Source organism: Geospiza fortis, unplaced genomic scaffold, assembly GCF_000277835.1.
Source record: "Geospiza fortis unplaced genomic scaffold, GeoFor_1.0 scaffold162, whole genome shotgun sequence".
NCBI classification, from domain to species: domain Eukaryota; kingdom Metazoa; phylum Chordata; class Aves; order Passeriformes; family Thraupidae; genus Geospiza; species Geospiza fortis.
This window is the reverse complement of record NW_005054316.1, coordinates 6,143,448-6,156,977: the sequence shown is the minus strand read 5'-3', so window position 1 is coordinate 6,156,977 and position 13,530 is coordinate 6,143,448. Positions and strand designations below refer to the sequence as shown.

The 13,530-nt window shown below is 41.2% G+C and overlaps 1 protein-coding gene across 1 annotated transcript in view; it reads left to right on the top strand.

The window, feature by feature from the left end:
- TULP4 (TUB like protein 4) overlaps nucleotides 1-13,530 on the top strand; it is a 115,755-nt gene that overhangs the window by 97,655 nt on the left and 4,570 nt on the right. Inside the window, exons 7-13 of the mRNA XM_005420146.2 lie at nucleotides 2,806-3,030; nucleotides 5,218-5,452; nucleotides 5,942-6,086; nucleotides 6,964-7,108; nucleotides 8,355-8,448; nucleotides 9,774-9,917; nucleotides 13,362-13,527. Coding sequence (XP_005420203.1) covers nucleotides 2,806-3,030; nucleotides 5,218-5,452; nucleotides 5,942-6,086; nucleotides 6,964-7,108; nucleotides 8,355-8,448; nucleotides 9,774-9,917; nucleotides 13,362-13,527 — 1,154 coding nt within the window. The remainder of the gene's footprint in view (nucleotides 1-2,805; nucleotides 3,031-5,217; nucleotides 5,453-5,941; nucleotides 6,087-6,963; nucleotides 7,109-8,354; nucleotides 8,449-9,773; nucleotides 9,918-13,361; nucleotides 13,528-13,530) is intronic.

The window sequence follows — 13,530 nt, the reverse complement described above, 5'->3', positions numbered from 1 at the left end:
GGTGAAGTTTTCAACTTCTGGCTTTTTACTTCTCGGAGCTCCACAGTGCTATGTTGCCAGAGGTCCTGCCCTGCATTTCAAAGCTTCTGGAAAACCTTTCCCTTGAGACTGTGTTTTAGATTGCAAAGGTTCCTGCGCTGCTACTGTCTGCACCTCTGGTGTTCTCTGTGTGCAGCAGTAACCTGAGCAATGAGGTGGTTTTATTTGATTCTATTTGGATGAAGAATGTCCTACCTGGGTGTGATATATTGGGTTATAATAGCTGCAATATAAGACATCAGGTCTGGGCATGCTGTATGAGATTATGATAGCTGGGATATTTGACTTCTCTTCTGCCATTAAAGTCTGTCCAATAAATAAACATTTATGTGCCAAGGCACATACTTGTTTGTCCCCTCACTGTGTTTGTAGGTGAGCTGTAGCTGATGCAAAGTGAACAGCAGGATGCAGTTTGGATCCCACAGTAATGATCAGGTAGATAGTGCTGTCCATACTGGGATTCAGCTCTTGGGGAAAATCAGGGTCACTTCTACTGTGCTGCTCTTAGGCTGTCATGTAGTAGATGTGGCAGGTACCTACCTTGTGCCAGTGCCTTTTCAATTGCATTTATTTGGTAAACAGCTTCAACTGTCTCATTGCTGCCAGACAGCGTGAGGGCCGAGCCACACTCACAAATCATGAAAATACCAATCAGTAGGGGATACTTCATGTGGCCTCTCCTCAAATATAAGGCTGTATCCCACAGATTATGGTTATGGCAAGCAGTGTAGAATTATTGATGGTACACAAAGGATTTCTCAATTCCTTTGAAGTTCTCCACTACAAAATGCATTTAGCAATTACTGTGAAAATCACAAGGTTCACATGTTGCTTCTTTCTGTTTGCATATCAGTCAGCCTGAAGATTTGTGCCTTCATGGTGGTATGTGTGTGGTATTGCCTAGATGTAATTAAAAAGAAGTTCCTTCATTCCTCCTACTTTAAAACCAGTATTTTCCTCGAAATTTAAGTCTAGGATAAGGTGACATTGTAGGGAAGATCTCATATGTTTTTCATCCAGTGCTTTATCTTGATGATAAATGTTGGTATAGTGCTGTGCCAGCTGCATTTTGCTTCATGTCAGTCACATAAAACAGGTTTCTTGCCTTTAAGCATCTTGAATTTGTAAATGGAAGGGAGGCTTTTTCCCCAGACCAGGTGAGTAACCTCTGGGCTGATCTAACCCTGCTATCTGGGTACCATAATGCTAATAGAGGAGTGAATAAAAGCTCTTATTGCTGCTTGTCTTGACACTGTCTTCTTGTTTGATGTGTCTTGTGAAAAGATATTCCGAAGATACCCTGACTTTTCAATAAATACGGTTCATTATTTAGATGAAAAACATGTTTGCTTAAACTTCTGAGTGTCACAGATGGTGAAAGCAAGGAAGACCTTCACAGAAAGGAGTAAATCTTTTGTAGTTCACTGATGACAACCTACTGTATAGCATTCTTCATGGAGTTAGAGCTTCATCTTTACTCTGTGTTGTTTATTTGCACAGAGGTAGCAGATGGGATTGAAATACCACAGGGTGTGTGTATATAAGCAAATACAGGAGCTTTGGAACACCGAAAACAAGAGATGACAGGTGGATGCAAGTAACACTTAAGGGCAAAAGTAATTCTGATAAGGCTGGAGGAGGTCACAACAGACTGGTACTTTGCAAGAAAATATGGGATTTAGAAGGAAAGTTTAGGGAGCTCCTTGCAAGCAGGAAATAAATGTTCTAAGCAGCAGTGTTTGTTCATCATTATTCTGTTCCACATTGTGACATTTCGTATCAGTTGGCCCTGACTCTTTCTGGTTTTACTGTCATGATTTGGACATTTCTGAGCATAGACAAGTAGAAGACAAAAGGCCATTCTCTGTTGCATTCCTGGTGCTCTTTCACAGTTCAGTTCCTCTGGGAATAGTTCAAAGGAGACTTTGCAGCAGAAGACTTGGCACAAAACAAGAAAGCTGGTTGGGTTTTCTCCACTTGTTTTTCAAGTGTCTCCAGGCATATAATTTAACTTTTCAGTTGTAAAATATGAGCTGTTACCAGTGGGTGAAGACTGATTAGATGACTGAATAAATGATTTGGATAGGGCATCAAAAAATCCTACTTCTCAACACCCTGTGTCTTTAAAGTCACTTATCCTATCTAGGTACTGAATTTGGTAGCTGATTCCTTGTGTGAAGAGTTTAAGCATCCTGAGTAAAAACCACTGAATAAACATCAGCTGCTGTTTTTGATGATTTGATGTTGTTATAGAGCACGACACAGTACAAAGTACCACGACTCCATCAGAAGGGTGCAAGAGAGATTTATTATAGCAACATGGTGCTTTTATGCTTTTCCAAGCTTACATTCACTTAACATGCACATTCACTGCCCATTGGTTATAGGAAAGAAACAAAGTTCTCAGTGGGTCACCAAGGAGCCACGTCATTCTGTGAGCCAGCAAGAGTTTGTATCTTCCAACTTTCTCTCCTTCATCACATCTCCATGGTGAAAACCTTGGTGTCTTCCTCGGGAGAGATATGGGGCTTTCCTTTATCTTCAGGAGGCCTTTGCTGGCTCACAAGAACAGCACAGAATGTCTTTCCTACAATTTGAGATGTTCATATTCTACTTCTAGGGGCAGTGGTGGGCACTTTAAGTTTCTGGAAGACCTAGGGTAATGTGATCAGTGTGAATTCATGTGATCGTTTGTTGCACAGCCATCTTGGAAAAAGCTTTTTGCACAAAATCTTTTGAAGTTGTTTCCTTTTGCTCTTCATGCAGCGTCCCATCATCTCCATCTGTTGGGGTCACAGGGATTCCCGCCTGCTGATGGCCTCTGGGCCTGCGCTGTACGTGGTCAGAGTGGAGCACAGGGTCTCCAGCCTGCAGCTGCTGTGCCAGCAGACCATTGCCAGCTGCCTGCGGGATGACAAGGACATCAGCAAGCTGACCCTACCCCCTCGGCTCTGCTCGTACCTCACCACTGCCTTCATACCTACAATCAAGGTAAAAAGAGAGACATGGGTGCATTGTGAAGAGGGAAGTGTTGCTAGATGTCCCCCCTCCACGATGCCTCTAAGTGGCAATGGCTAAATGATAAGATTTTATCATTTTAAAAGCTTTCGCATCCTCTTCAAGACCCCACTGATGCATTTGGTGCCTATTAAAAATCTGAAAAGAAGGCTCACACATGCTGATCTGCATTATTCCATGGAGATGGCCTTTCCAAGTACGTAAGAAGGGTAAAATATGCTGGTGACTCACAAAGACTTCTGAAGAAGCTCACGCTGGTGATAATGCTCTGTCACGGTTTCAGGAGGGATTCACAGGGGTAAAACTGTGACCCCTCTACATGTCACAGGAGTGCTTATATTCCCAGGAAGGTTAGGGTTAAGACCTGGGTGCCCAAACATTTCTACTAACATTGAGTTCTGCTAATCTTACTGCTCCAACAGTGCTATGGAATAATGAGCCAGGTATCACACCTTTTCCTGTACCACCAGCAGAATCATCTGCACAACCTGTTTGTTACATGGTTTTGCCCTCAGTAACATCTTGGAATTTCTAAGCTGTTTATCACAGCCTATAAACCAGTGCATTACCTGATAAATGCTTGACATTCAAACATACATTTTTGTGATTTTTTGTGTATGTGTTACAGCAGTCTGTTCAGCCAGAGGTCCTTGTTAAAACAATGCAGAGCTAGAACAACTAATTTGAAATCAGTGGGGCTGACCCAGCTTAAATGAGAAAAAAATTACGCCTACAAAATAATAATTCAGCATGCTTCCATTTGGGTACTGCTAATCAGGGCAGTTTGTGCAACTGTAAATAATTTCATTTGTCAAAGAACAATAAATGCCTTGCTGTAACCATAACTCCTGGATCTCCAAAGATGCAGAGCATTTATCAGGCCAGAAGTCTCCAGTTCTTTCTAGTTCTTTCCATCTGAGATTCTCCCCAGGATGCTTTCCATGTTGTTCCAGAGCCACCCCTCTCTACAGCATCAGTGACAATTCCTGGCTGTCAGGGCAGGCAGGGGAGGGGACGGGATGGGCTGGATGAAGGCAGCAGTTGGCTGGGAGCCCTGGTGGGGGTCAGAGGGCAGTGCAGGGACACATCATTGCCAGCACTCCTCGTGTCACCTCCTAGAGGAGAGGCGAGGATGCAGAGCAGTTGTGGCGCTGTGTAGCTGAGAGGTGGGGGCAGGGTTTCCAGAGGCCACATGCCTGTCCTATTTCATGGCTGTTTCTGGAGCCTCATCAGCACTTATGCTTTACCCTGGCTCATCCCAGTCACCCTCTCAACCTATGTTGTCAACCATGCCTTCAGTGCTAGGCAAGGCACCCTCTTCCTTGCAAACATTCCTCTTCCCCCTCCAGCTTGCAGACCACATTACAGGTCACTCCTCAGCCTATACCCATTTGCCAGGTTAAGGAAGCCTATTTTTTCCCCTACCTTTTTTTCTTATACTTTCATTTTGAAAGAAACTCTGGTGGCTTAGACACATTAATAGTATTAGTGTCATAGAGGCTATATTGTCCTAGACAAAAGCTGTCCTACTGCTTTAGGATTGAGTTTTTCATGGATTAATACAGTGTGTAGGCAAGCAGGGCAAAGTAACCCAAGCTCTGTGTTTGTATTTCTCTACATGGCACACAAATAGGTCCTCAGCTAGGATGGGACATGTGCTTAGAAGTGATATAAAAAGTACAAGCTTCTTCCAGAGTTGACAGCATTGTAGCATAGTGGCATAGCATGTACCAGTATTAACCAGGAATGGGATCTGAGTGTCCAGGTGCACTTCCAGGGCCTGCAGGAGACAAGATACTCTGATACTTGACTTGACCATATTACTCAAGTTCAAAAAGAAGTTTCTGATAAGAGCTGGAACTTGAAGACAGGCTTGTTGTTTCATTCAGTGCTCTGACCACAGGTTCAACCTTCCTTTTTGATGTAACTAGTTTTAGTTTTTTTCTGTGTACAACTGCTTTTGATCTAACTAAATAACACACTGCCATTCCATCTTGCATGTGGGTCCTGCATAACTCATGAAGTAACCCATACTAATCTTCACCTGCCAAATTAGAGCTGGGTTCAAGTTCAGTTAGCTGTGTTGGGATTAAGTCACCACAGAAAAAACCCCCAACCAATACTGGAAAACTTTCTCTTTCCTTCCTCTGTTTAATGAAGCCTCCAATCCCAGACCCAAACAATATGAGAGATTTTGTCAGCTACCCAACAGCTGGGAACGAGCGGCTGCACTGCACCATGAAGCGGACGGAAGATGACCCAGAGGTCGGGGGTCCCTGTTACACACTGTACTTGGAATACCTTGGGGGGCTGGTGCCCATCCTGAAAGGACGTCGGATCAGCAAGCTGCGGCCGGAGTTTGTCATCATGGATCCTAAAACAGACGGGAAAACAGGTACAATTCAATTGTTGCTCTGTGTAAAAATGATTTAGCAACACTTTGGACGCTAAATCCTCAGTAGTTTTAAAAAATACCTACATACAGCATGGATGGTGGCATCTGATATTTTTTTCTGATGTGAAAAAAATCTTTAGCATGACCTAGAAGCTTCTGAAATTATACCCTGCTGCCTTCTGTTTTACAGAAGAGAACTTCTTGTATTCTGACTAATGGAATATAGATTGCTAATTAGCAGAAAATATTCTTTAGTCTCAATTTCGAAGTCAGTTGAATGCTATTCATCCCTCTGAATAATGCTCACTTGAGTTCAAACCATTGGAAATTTGGAGTTGGAAGGCAGAGTGGAGAACATTTAATTTCCTCTGCAAAGTTTTATTTCAACTGCTGCCTGTGGATCGGGTTTATGCTTCTGATGACTGAGAGTTTTAATTTATACCAGTTTTCTGAAGCAGCACTTAAATTTTCTGGGGCCTGTCTTGATAGATGAAATCTATGGAAACAGCTTGATTTCCACTGTGATTGACAGCTGCAACTGCTCTGACTCCAGCGATATCGAACTCAGTGATGACTGGGCAGCAAAGAAATCTCCAAAAATCAGTCGAGCTAGCAAATCACCTAAACTCCCCAGGTAATAACCTCTTGGATAGTTCTTCTTCTTTTTCCCCAAGTGGCCTCTCTTCTTCCCTGCCTCTCCTTCCCTCTATTGACACCTTGTAAAATGAAAAAGTAAACTCCTTTGGACACATAGGAATTCTCTGTAAGATTGGGGTCCTCTGCTAGGTGCAGTTCTGGGGCGATCTCAGAGATTGGCATAGAGCTGGACTTAGGGGAAGATTTCTGGACAAAATGTAATGGGAAGCAATAGAGCACAATTTCTCTCCAGGCCGTCTCAAAGAAAGATTTTATAAACTCTCCCACCTTTCCTTTTCTTTCTCTCTTGCCACCATGGAATATATTTTGTCCTTCAAACAGACTGTTTTTTACTTTTGTTTGTTACATTTCTGCCAGTGAACTCTTTAGGTGCTTGAGCCAGTATTCTTGACTCTGCCTTGTATAGTGGGAAGTAGAAATAACTTTTGGCTAAGGGTAGGAACACTGACAACATTTGTGGAGCCTTGGTTTGTTGTATATACTAATGTGAAAATCTGTCAGCTGAGGTGTCATGTTCTCATTTCTTGAGACTTTGCTCAAAGTCTGCATAGCTGAGATCATTCATCTCTACACCTTTTTGGGATAAGTGGAAGATAAATTGTATCTGGCAGAGCTGCTATAAGCTTTGTTAGATTAATTAGAAAGCATCTAGCATGAGTTATGCAAGTGTATCAGGTCCTCTGTATCTTCCAATTTGACCCGTAATTCTCCATCCTGTAGGCTCTACAGTCTTTATTAGTCACTTTGAGGACATCCTACCAGTTGTCTTCTTCTTACATCTTTCCATTCAAAGACATGAGTTTTGTGCATTTTACCTTGCCGATTGTTGATTCCAAGTATTGCTTTACTTGCAGAATCAATATAGAAGCTCGCAAATCTCCAAAGATGTCACGAGCTGCACAGGAGATCTCAAGATCACCAAGGTTACCAATAAGGAAACCCTCTATTGGTTCTCCAAGCCTGACACGAAGAGAGTTTCCTTTAGAAGATATTACTCAGGTATTGTTACCATACCTGATTCAAATACATTTTTTTCACAAGGCAGCATGTTGTGGTAGAGATCAAATGATCAGCAATGAAAGTTTGCATTGTATTACAATAAGTAGATAGAACTAGAGAATTGCATCTTCCAGTTCAGTACTAATGTTTGAAAGTGCCAGTGGAGTATGAGATGGTGTTTAGTAAGTACCAGGACCAGTTACTTTTGTCAATGTGAATCCATGAGAGAGGTGTTATTCTAGGTGATGTTGTTGGCTTTTTGAAGTGTATGTGAAAACACTTCAGTTTCTCAGACCCATCTTAATGCCACCATAATTCTCTGCTTTGTTAGGAATTGCAGAGATAAGGAAATGTTTGCTTCAGAGGACCACATGATCTGTTTCATAATTAACATGAAACAGTCTTAATTGGAAGGAAGGAAAGGAATTACCACTTTGTGCTCTTTGTGGTGTTCATGTCCTCTGGGTAAATGAAACTTAGCAGGCTGTAGAACTGTCTAGATTGTACATTTCATTAATAACAGCCTGTGTTATTTTAATTTTCTTTTGTTTGGCTTGTTTTTTTCTGCTCTCTTGTTTTTCTTTTTCCTTTTTATGAAAAATTCTAAACAGTTACATGAAGCTAGGACCAAAAGCCCTTTGAGTAGAGCAGAAGACCTAAGGCTTAGATCCTGGTCCTGATACTAGCAGCATAACTCCTGGCCTTGGAGAAAAATCTGTTGGTCTTTCAGACCCATACATATGTGTACCATGGCAACAGTGGTTTGGGAAGTTGCTTTAAGAGCTCCAGGGGAATATATGTTTGTTGTTATGAGTAATTAATTTCTGTCTTGTTTATTGTTCTATAAAGTGATTCATGAGCACCAAACCAACGGGCAGAGTGTATCACTCTCTGAAATACAGAATAGCCGTGGTCCTGCTGGGCAGGAGCAGCAAGTGCCAGGAAACAGACCTGTTCTCACTAAACAGGCATTCTCCACTAAGTGTTGTTCAGATCTTCAATAGCTCTAATCACCCTGTGGCTGATGCATACATCATTTCTGATGGTGTTAAGATATCAGAATGAGTCTTCTTAATGACTGGATAAAACTGTTGCTACATAGGCACTTTAGGCTGTTTCAATACAATAAAAACAAGATAGACTGAAATTGCATTATCACTTGCAATAGCTTGATTGCTCTGCAGTTTTTTATTAGAGCTTGATACAGATTTTATCAGATAAAAATGATCTTGTTTTTGTTTTGCAGCACAACTACCTTGCTCAGGTCACATCTAATATCTGGGGAACCAAATTTAAAATTGTGGGTTTGGCTGCTTTCCTACCAACTAACCTTGGTGCAGGTAAAAGTAAACTGTTAATTTTTTTGTATGTCAATTTCTTTCTCACAAACAAGAAACTTACGCCATGAGATTTTTTGTAAGTCTTCAAAAGGCTTCCTTAACAAAGCACTTATTTTCTGTGGACAGTGGGAATTAGATTTTATTAAATTCACTGTAACTAAAGAATATTAAAATCTATAAATACAATAAGGAGCTATCAATAAAATGCTAAAAATCTCACTTGTAATAAAACAGTAAATCAACATTTGAGCCCAGACTTCTATTTTTACAGTTTATTGGAACAAAACCAACACAAATAAAAAAAGGGTTTTGCAAGAGGACTATAGAAATAATAGGTTTTAAGTTACTGCCATAGAAGTATTTTTAAAGTCAGATTTTTATAGTTATGTAGCTACAAATTCTATGAAAAAGCTATTATGGCCTCATGTTCAAGATTCTTCAAGTCAGTGCAGAGCCTCATCACATGGTTCTCCTGCTGGAACATCAGTAATCAGGTAGCCATCATTAAAAGCAGCAGTGTCTGTCATAAACCTTTTCCTGGGTAGGCCAGTTCTGCCCAATAGTCCTTTTGGGAAGGAAGAAGGCAGGGTAAGAAACAGGATACCACACTGCAGAACTGAGCTTTGAACTGGAATATTAACACAAGTCTAGCAGTTTAATGAGCTCTTTAGAAAACTTATTTTGTCCCATGTTGCATTGTGTAGTTGTGTCAGGAGTACATAAAGGTGCCCTGGATGCAGAATTAGGTGGATAGCTTTTGTGGCTATATGGACAGCTATCAACAGGTCATTCTAATTCTCTCACTGACAGTGGCAGATAGGGACGGATATAAGTGTAGAGTAAATGTATAGTGATACTTCTTTCAAATGTTCTCCCAGTCTCCAATGTTTTGGGTCCCAGGGATTTCCTGAGCCCAGTGGAATTTCTTTGTATGTGGTAACCATCAGCAGATTTCCTTCCTGAGAACTTTCCAGTTTTCCCCTGTAAATCGGTAGAATCCTGTGGTGAAAAGTTTCAAAAGTAGAATGGAAAAAAAAGTCTTTTCCTTCCATAAAAATAGATATGGATACAAGATGAAGTAATTAATTATTTAATTTCAGAGATGTTGCTTCCATTTAAAGAGAAATAGCTGAAAGCAACAATCTCTTTTATCCCATTTATGCAAAGTGTTACATAGTGATTTGACAAATAATGTTTCATCCATGCACATGTATACAGTAAATAACAATATTCATAGCCCTTCTGTCTGCTTTGAATTGCTTCTTCCTTAGCTTTACATGCTATTTGTGTAACAGACTTTTTTGTTTCTTATGTTCTTTCTCTAGTAATATATAAAACCAGTTTGCTGCATCTGCAGCCCAGGCAAATGACAATATATCTCCCAGAAGTGCGGAAGATTTCAATGGACTACATTAACATGCCTGTCTTTAATCCAAATGTTTTCAGCGAAGACGAAGATGATTTACCAGGTAAGGAGGAGCTGGAGGGCTGCCATGTTATGGGTAAAGCTAGATGGAGGTCCGGTTTGTTGTGTCATGGTCCTCTGGTAAACACACAAATCAAAACCCTTTAGTCTGATGGGGTCCTGTAGAACTGAATTAGAATAAGGCTAAATATGTATTATGGGCATTGTTTTCTATGATGTGTGGAAAATATAATCCATAAAGAGCTCCTTAGTTTCAAGTTCATTGGGAAATTAGTTGTCTGCTAATTCATTTTAGTTTGCTAGGAATTCTCCACAGACTGAAGCCTGGCATTCTGCATCTTGAAAGCACAGAATTGTGTAATGTGTTGGAAATCAGACAGGCCGTACTTGAAATCTGATGGCATCAAAGCACAGATGGCTGATAGGAGCTTGGGTTGGAGAGCAGGTTCCCATAAAACTCAGCCACCCTTTGAGAAGTGATAAATGCTCATTTGGGTTTTTATCACTACTAAGAGGCTAAAGTAGTATAGTCAACAACAAAGCAGGATCAGGAAGAATTTTTCACTTCACTGAGGTAGCAGAAGATATAAGCAGCACAGGGAAGCTTTGGGTGCATGTGATGTGGGAGGTGAAAGGACTGGAAGTACTCAAGACCTCCTACAATCAAAACAAAGTTGTCATGCCAATAAAATTAAGAAACAACAGAAAATAAGATAAATTAATACATTTTCAGAATTTTCATATCACTGAGGGATTCCTGTTGCCCGATCATTGGTTTTTGGGACTATGGAAGTCGCTGTCATGCCAGTACGCTTTAAAGAGGAAGGAGTGTGAGCACTGCAAAGCAATTAAGAACAGTGCTAAAATCTACTGAAATAAATGGAAATGTTCTCATTATTTCAGACCAGGGTTTCAACTGCTGACAGCAGCAAAGCTTTTGTCTGACCTGAGCATCAGAGTAGTCCTCTAGACTTCTAAAGAAATACTTGTATGTTTCAAAATGAGCCCATTTTTTTCACAATCTGGGGGACTTGGCTTGCTTAATTTCTGTCTACATGATAACTCACCTGTAGTGTCTGAAGAAAATAATAGAGACATTGGTGACTGTATATATATTAACAGGAAGCACCCAACATTTGCTATTATGAAACACGGTCCAAGCTGTCAGAAAGTAATATAAAAACTAAATAGAAAAGAAAGAAGTTAATAAAAAGTTTTCACATCTCTTCTTGAAAATTGGGTTGAATCTGCACTAAGAGATGAAATGGTGCTTATAATTGCAGGTACGTAAACAGAGAGAAAATTATTAGAGACTCTCGTAACTGCTCTTTGAGAAGGCCAGTAAAAGAATTATACTACCCTGTCCTTCTAACAGCCTTCCTCTTGTTCATTTTTTCCTTTCTAGTTTCTTCTGAAAATGTATTGCTGACTTAGTAAATGGTGGCTACTTAAATCTTCAAAAATGTTTTTGGGGATATCCTTTCTAAAGCCTGCATATAAAGGAAGAAAGTACCATCTACTAAAGGAAAAAGTGTTGTGGGGTAAATAATGATTACCTGATAGATTTAAAAAAACATTGTAGAAAGCTGCTTTTGGGCAGTGCAATGTTCATAGTGAGGTACACTTGGGACAGGTGTTCTTTAATGTGGTCAGTAAAGATTTGGCAAGACAAATGCACAGTGAATTGATTTCACTTACAAAGCATGCAAACTAATCAATTAAAAACCATGGGAGAAATGAAGAAAACATTGGATTTAAACACTCAGGAGTAATAAGCAACACCACAACAAATTATATTCTGTTGGATAAGGCAAAATGACAGCAACATTTGGGGCTGCTCAAGCCAAGCTAACAATTAAACCTCAGGCTCTGGCAGCTAAATTGCTAAGCCTGCAGGCATCAGGGTGAAAGCATGGCCTGCCAGCCAAGCACAGAACCACAGAACTGCCTTGGGGTCAGTTAAGTTTGGCTCTTGGTCTTCCTCTAAAGGAATGAACTGAACTACCATTAAGTATTTGCTAGTCCAGCCACAGTGCTGCCTGTGCACCTCCCACGTTCATGACTGATGCTGGTAAAAGCCTGATGTTACCGAAAATGTAATCACAGGGCATAGGTAGATGACCTGAATTTTAATTAGAAATTAACTAGGAACTGGGCAGTGTTTGGAGGAGTCCTGACTAATGGATCTCTTACATGATCTGGTCTTGCAAATCAGAGGTCTCCACTTAAATATGGATATAAAACTGGATAAAAATTGGATATGACACTAGATCCTTGGTCTCTTCCTTCCACAAACCTACTGATACAACTCACCATTTTCTGTGGGTTTTTTTACAGCAAGTTTAATAAAAAATAAAGAACTTGCAATATTCTTGGAAGTTCTAATATAGCATTTACTCTTTTCCCTCTTTATTCTGTTTTGTTCCTTCTTGACTACTGCACCTCTACTTGGATCCAGTGTCTTCATTTTCCTGCTCCAGCTCTTCAGTGGTAGTTCCTATTGGAATCAACCACATTTTGCAAAAGGAACTGCAAACAATTGAGCACTCTTCACGCTTCTGCTCAAAATTATGAGAATTTATTCTTGCCACATTTTCCCTTTTTCAATGCCACCACATGTAGGAAATTTTTCCTCATATACATATGCTTCTTTATCCATTGCTGATTGCAGTCTGTCCAAACATTAATGCTGCAGTCGCCCTGACTACAGTACCCACTTCTTGAATCTTTTTGGCTTCCCATCTATTTCCTCACATTTTCTCCTTACAAATCTGAGAACTTTTATAAGCTTTGTCTGCATTTCATTCCATTGTATTCCCCTCTCTCTGTTTCAGCTTCCTTCCTTTTGCATTGTTGGTTGGTTTGTCGCCCACTATACTCTGCTTTTGGCAACTGTTGTCTGTGTTCTCTCCAGCTCAGTGAGTCTAGGAACCTTAAGACTAGTTATTATACAGTGTCTTCAGTGCAGATCTTCAACTTTCTTAGCCTCCACTTCTTGTGTTTATTTGCTTGTTTGCTTTGTTCAATTGTTTGTTGATTTGTTGTATTTACTATCGAAAGTCCCTCCCTGAAAACTAGTGAGTCCTGATTTAGCAAAACTTTTATTGATTTGAGCAGAAGCAGTTAAAACCTGATGATGAGTGAATGCTAAGTGATATTTTGACAGCCCATGGGGATCCTAGTGTAGGCTGAAAGTACGCTCACAACTTGACCTCTGAAGTGTCACTCCCAAGAAGTGGCTTTAAAGCTGGTCACCAGCTGGTACAAGTAGCTCTTGTGCGGTGGGAGTCACGGGAGATGGGCTGGAGACGTGTTCCCCCCACTGAGGTCTGAGCCATCGGTTTTGGGAACAGGTAGCAGCCTCTCCTGGTGCAGCAGAGTCCGTACAGGTAGCAAACAGTTTGAAAGGCCCCTGGCCATGGCAGGGAGGTTTGCGGGGCGGGAGCGGAGGCCGGGCAGCGGTGACGCTCTGTGTTGTCCCTTGCAGTGCCCGGCGCCCCCGGCGCGCCCGCCAGCAGCCCGCCCTGCACCGTCAACATCCCCATCGCGCCCATCCACAGCTCGGCGCAGGCCATGTCGCCCACGCAGAGCATCGGCCTGGTGCAGTCGCTGCTCGCCAACCAGAACGTGCAGCTGGACGTGCTGGCAAACCCGCC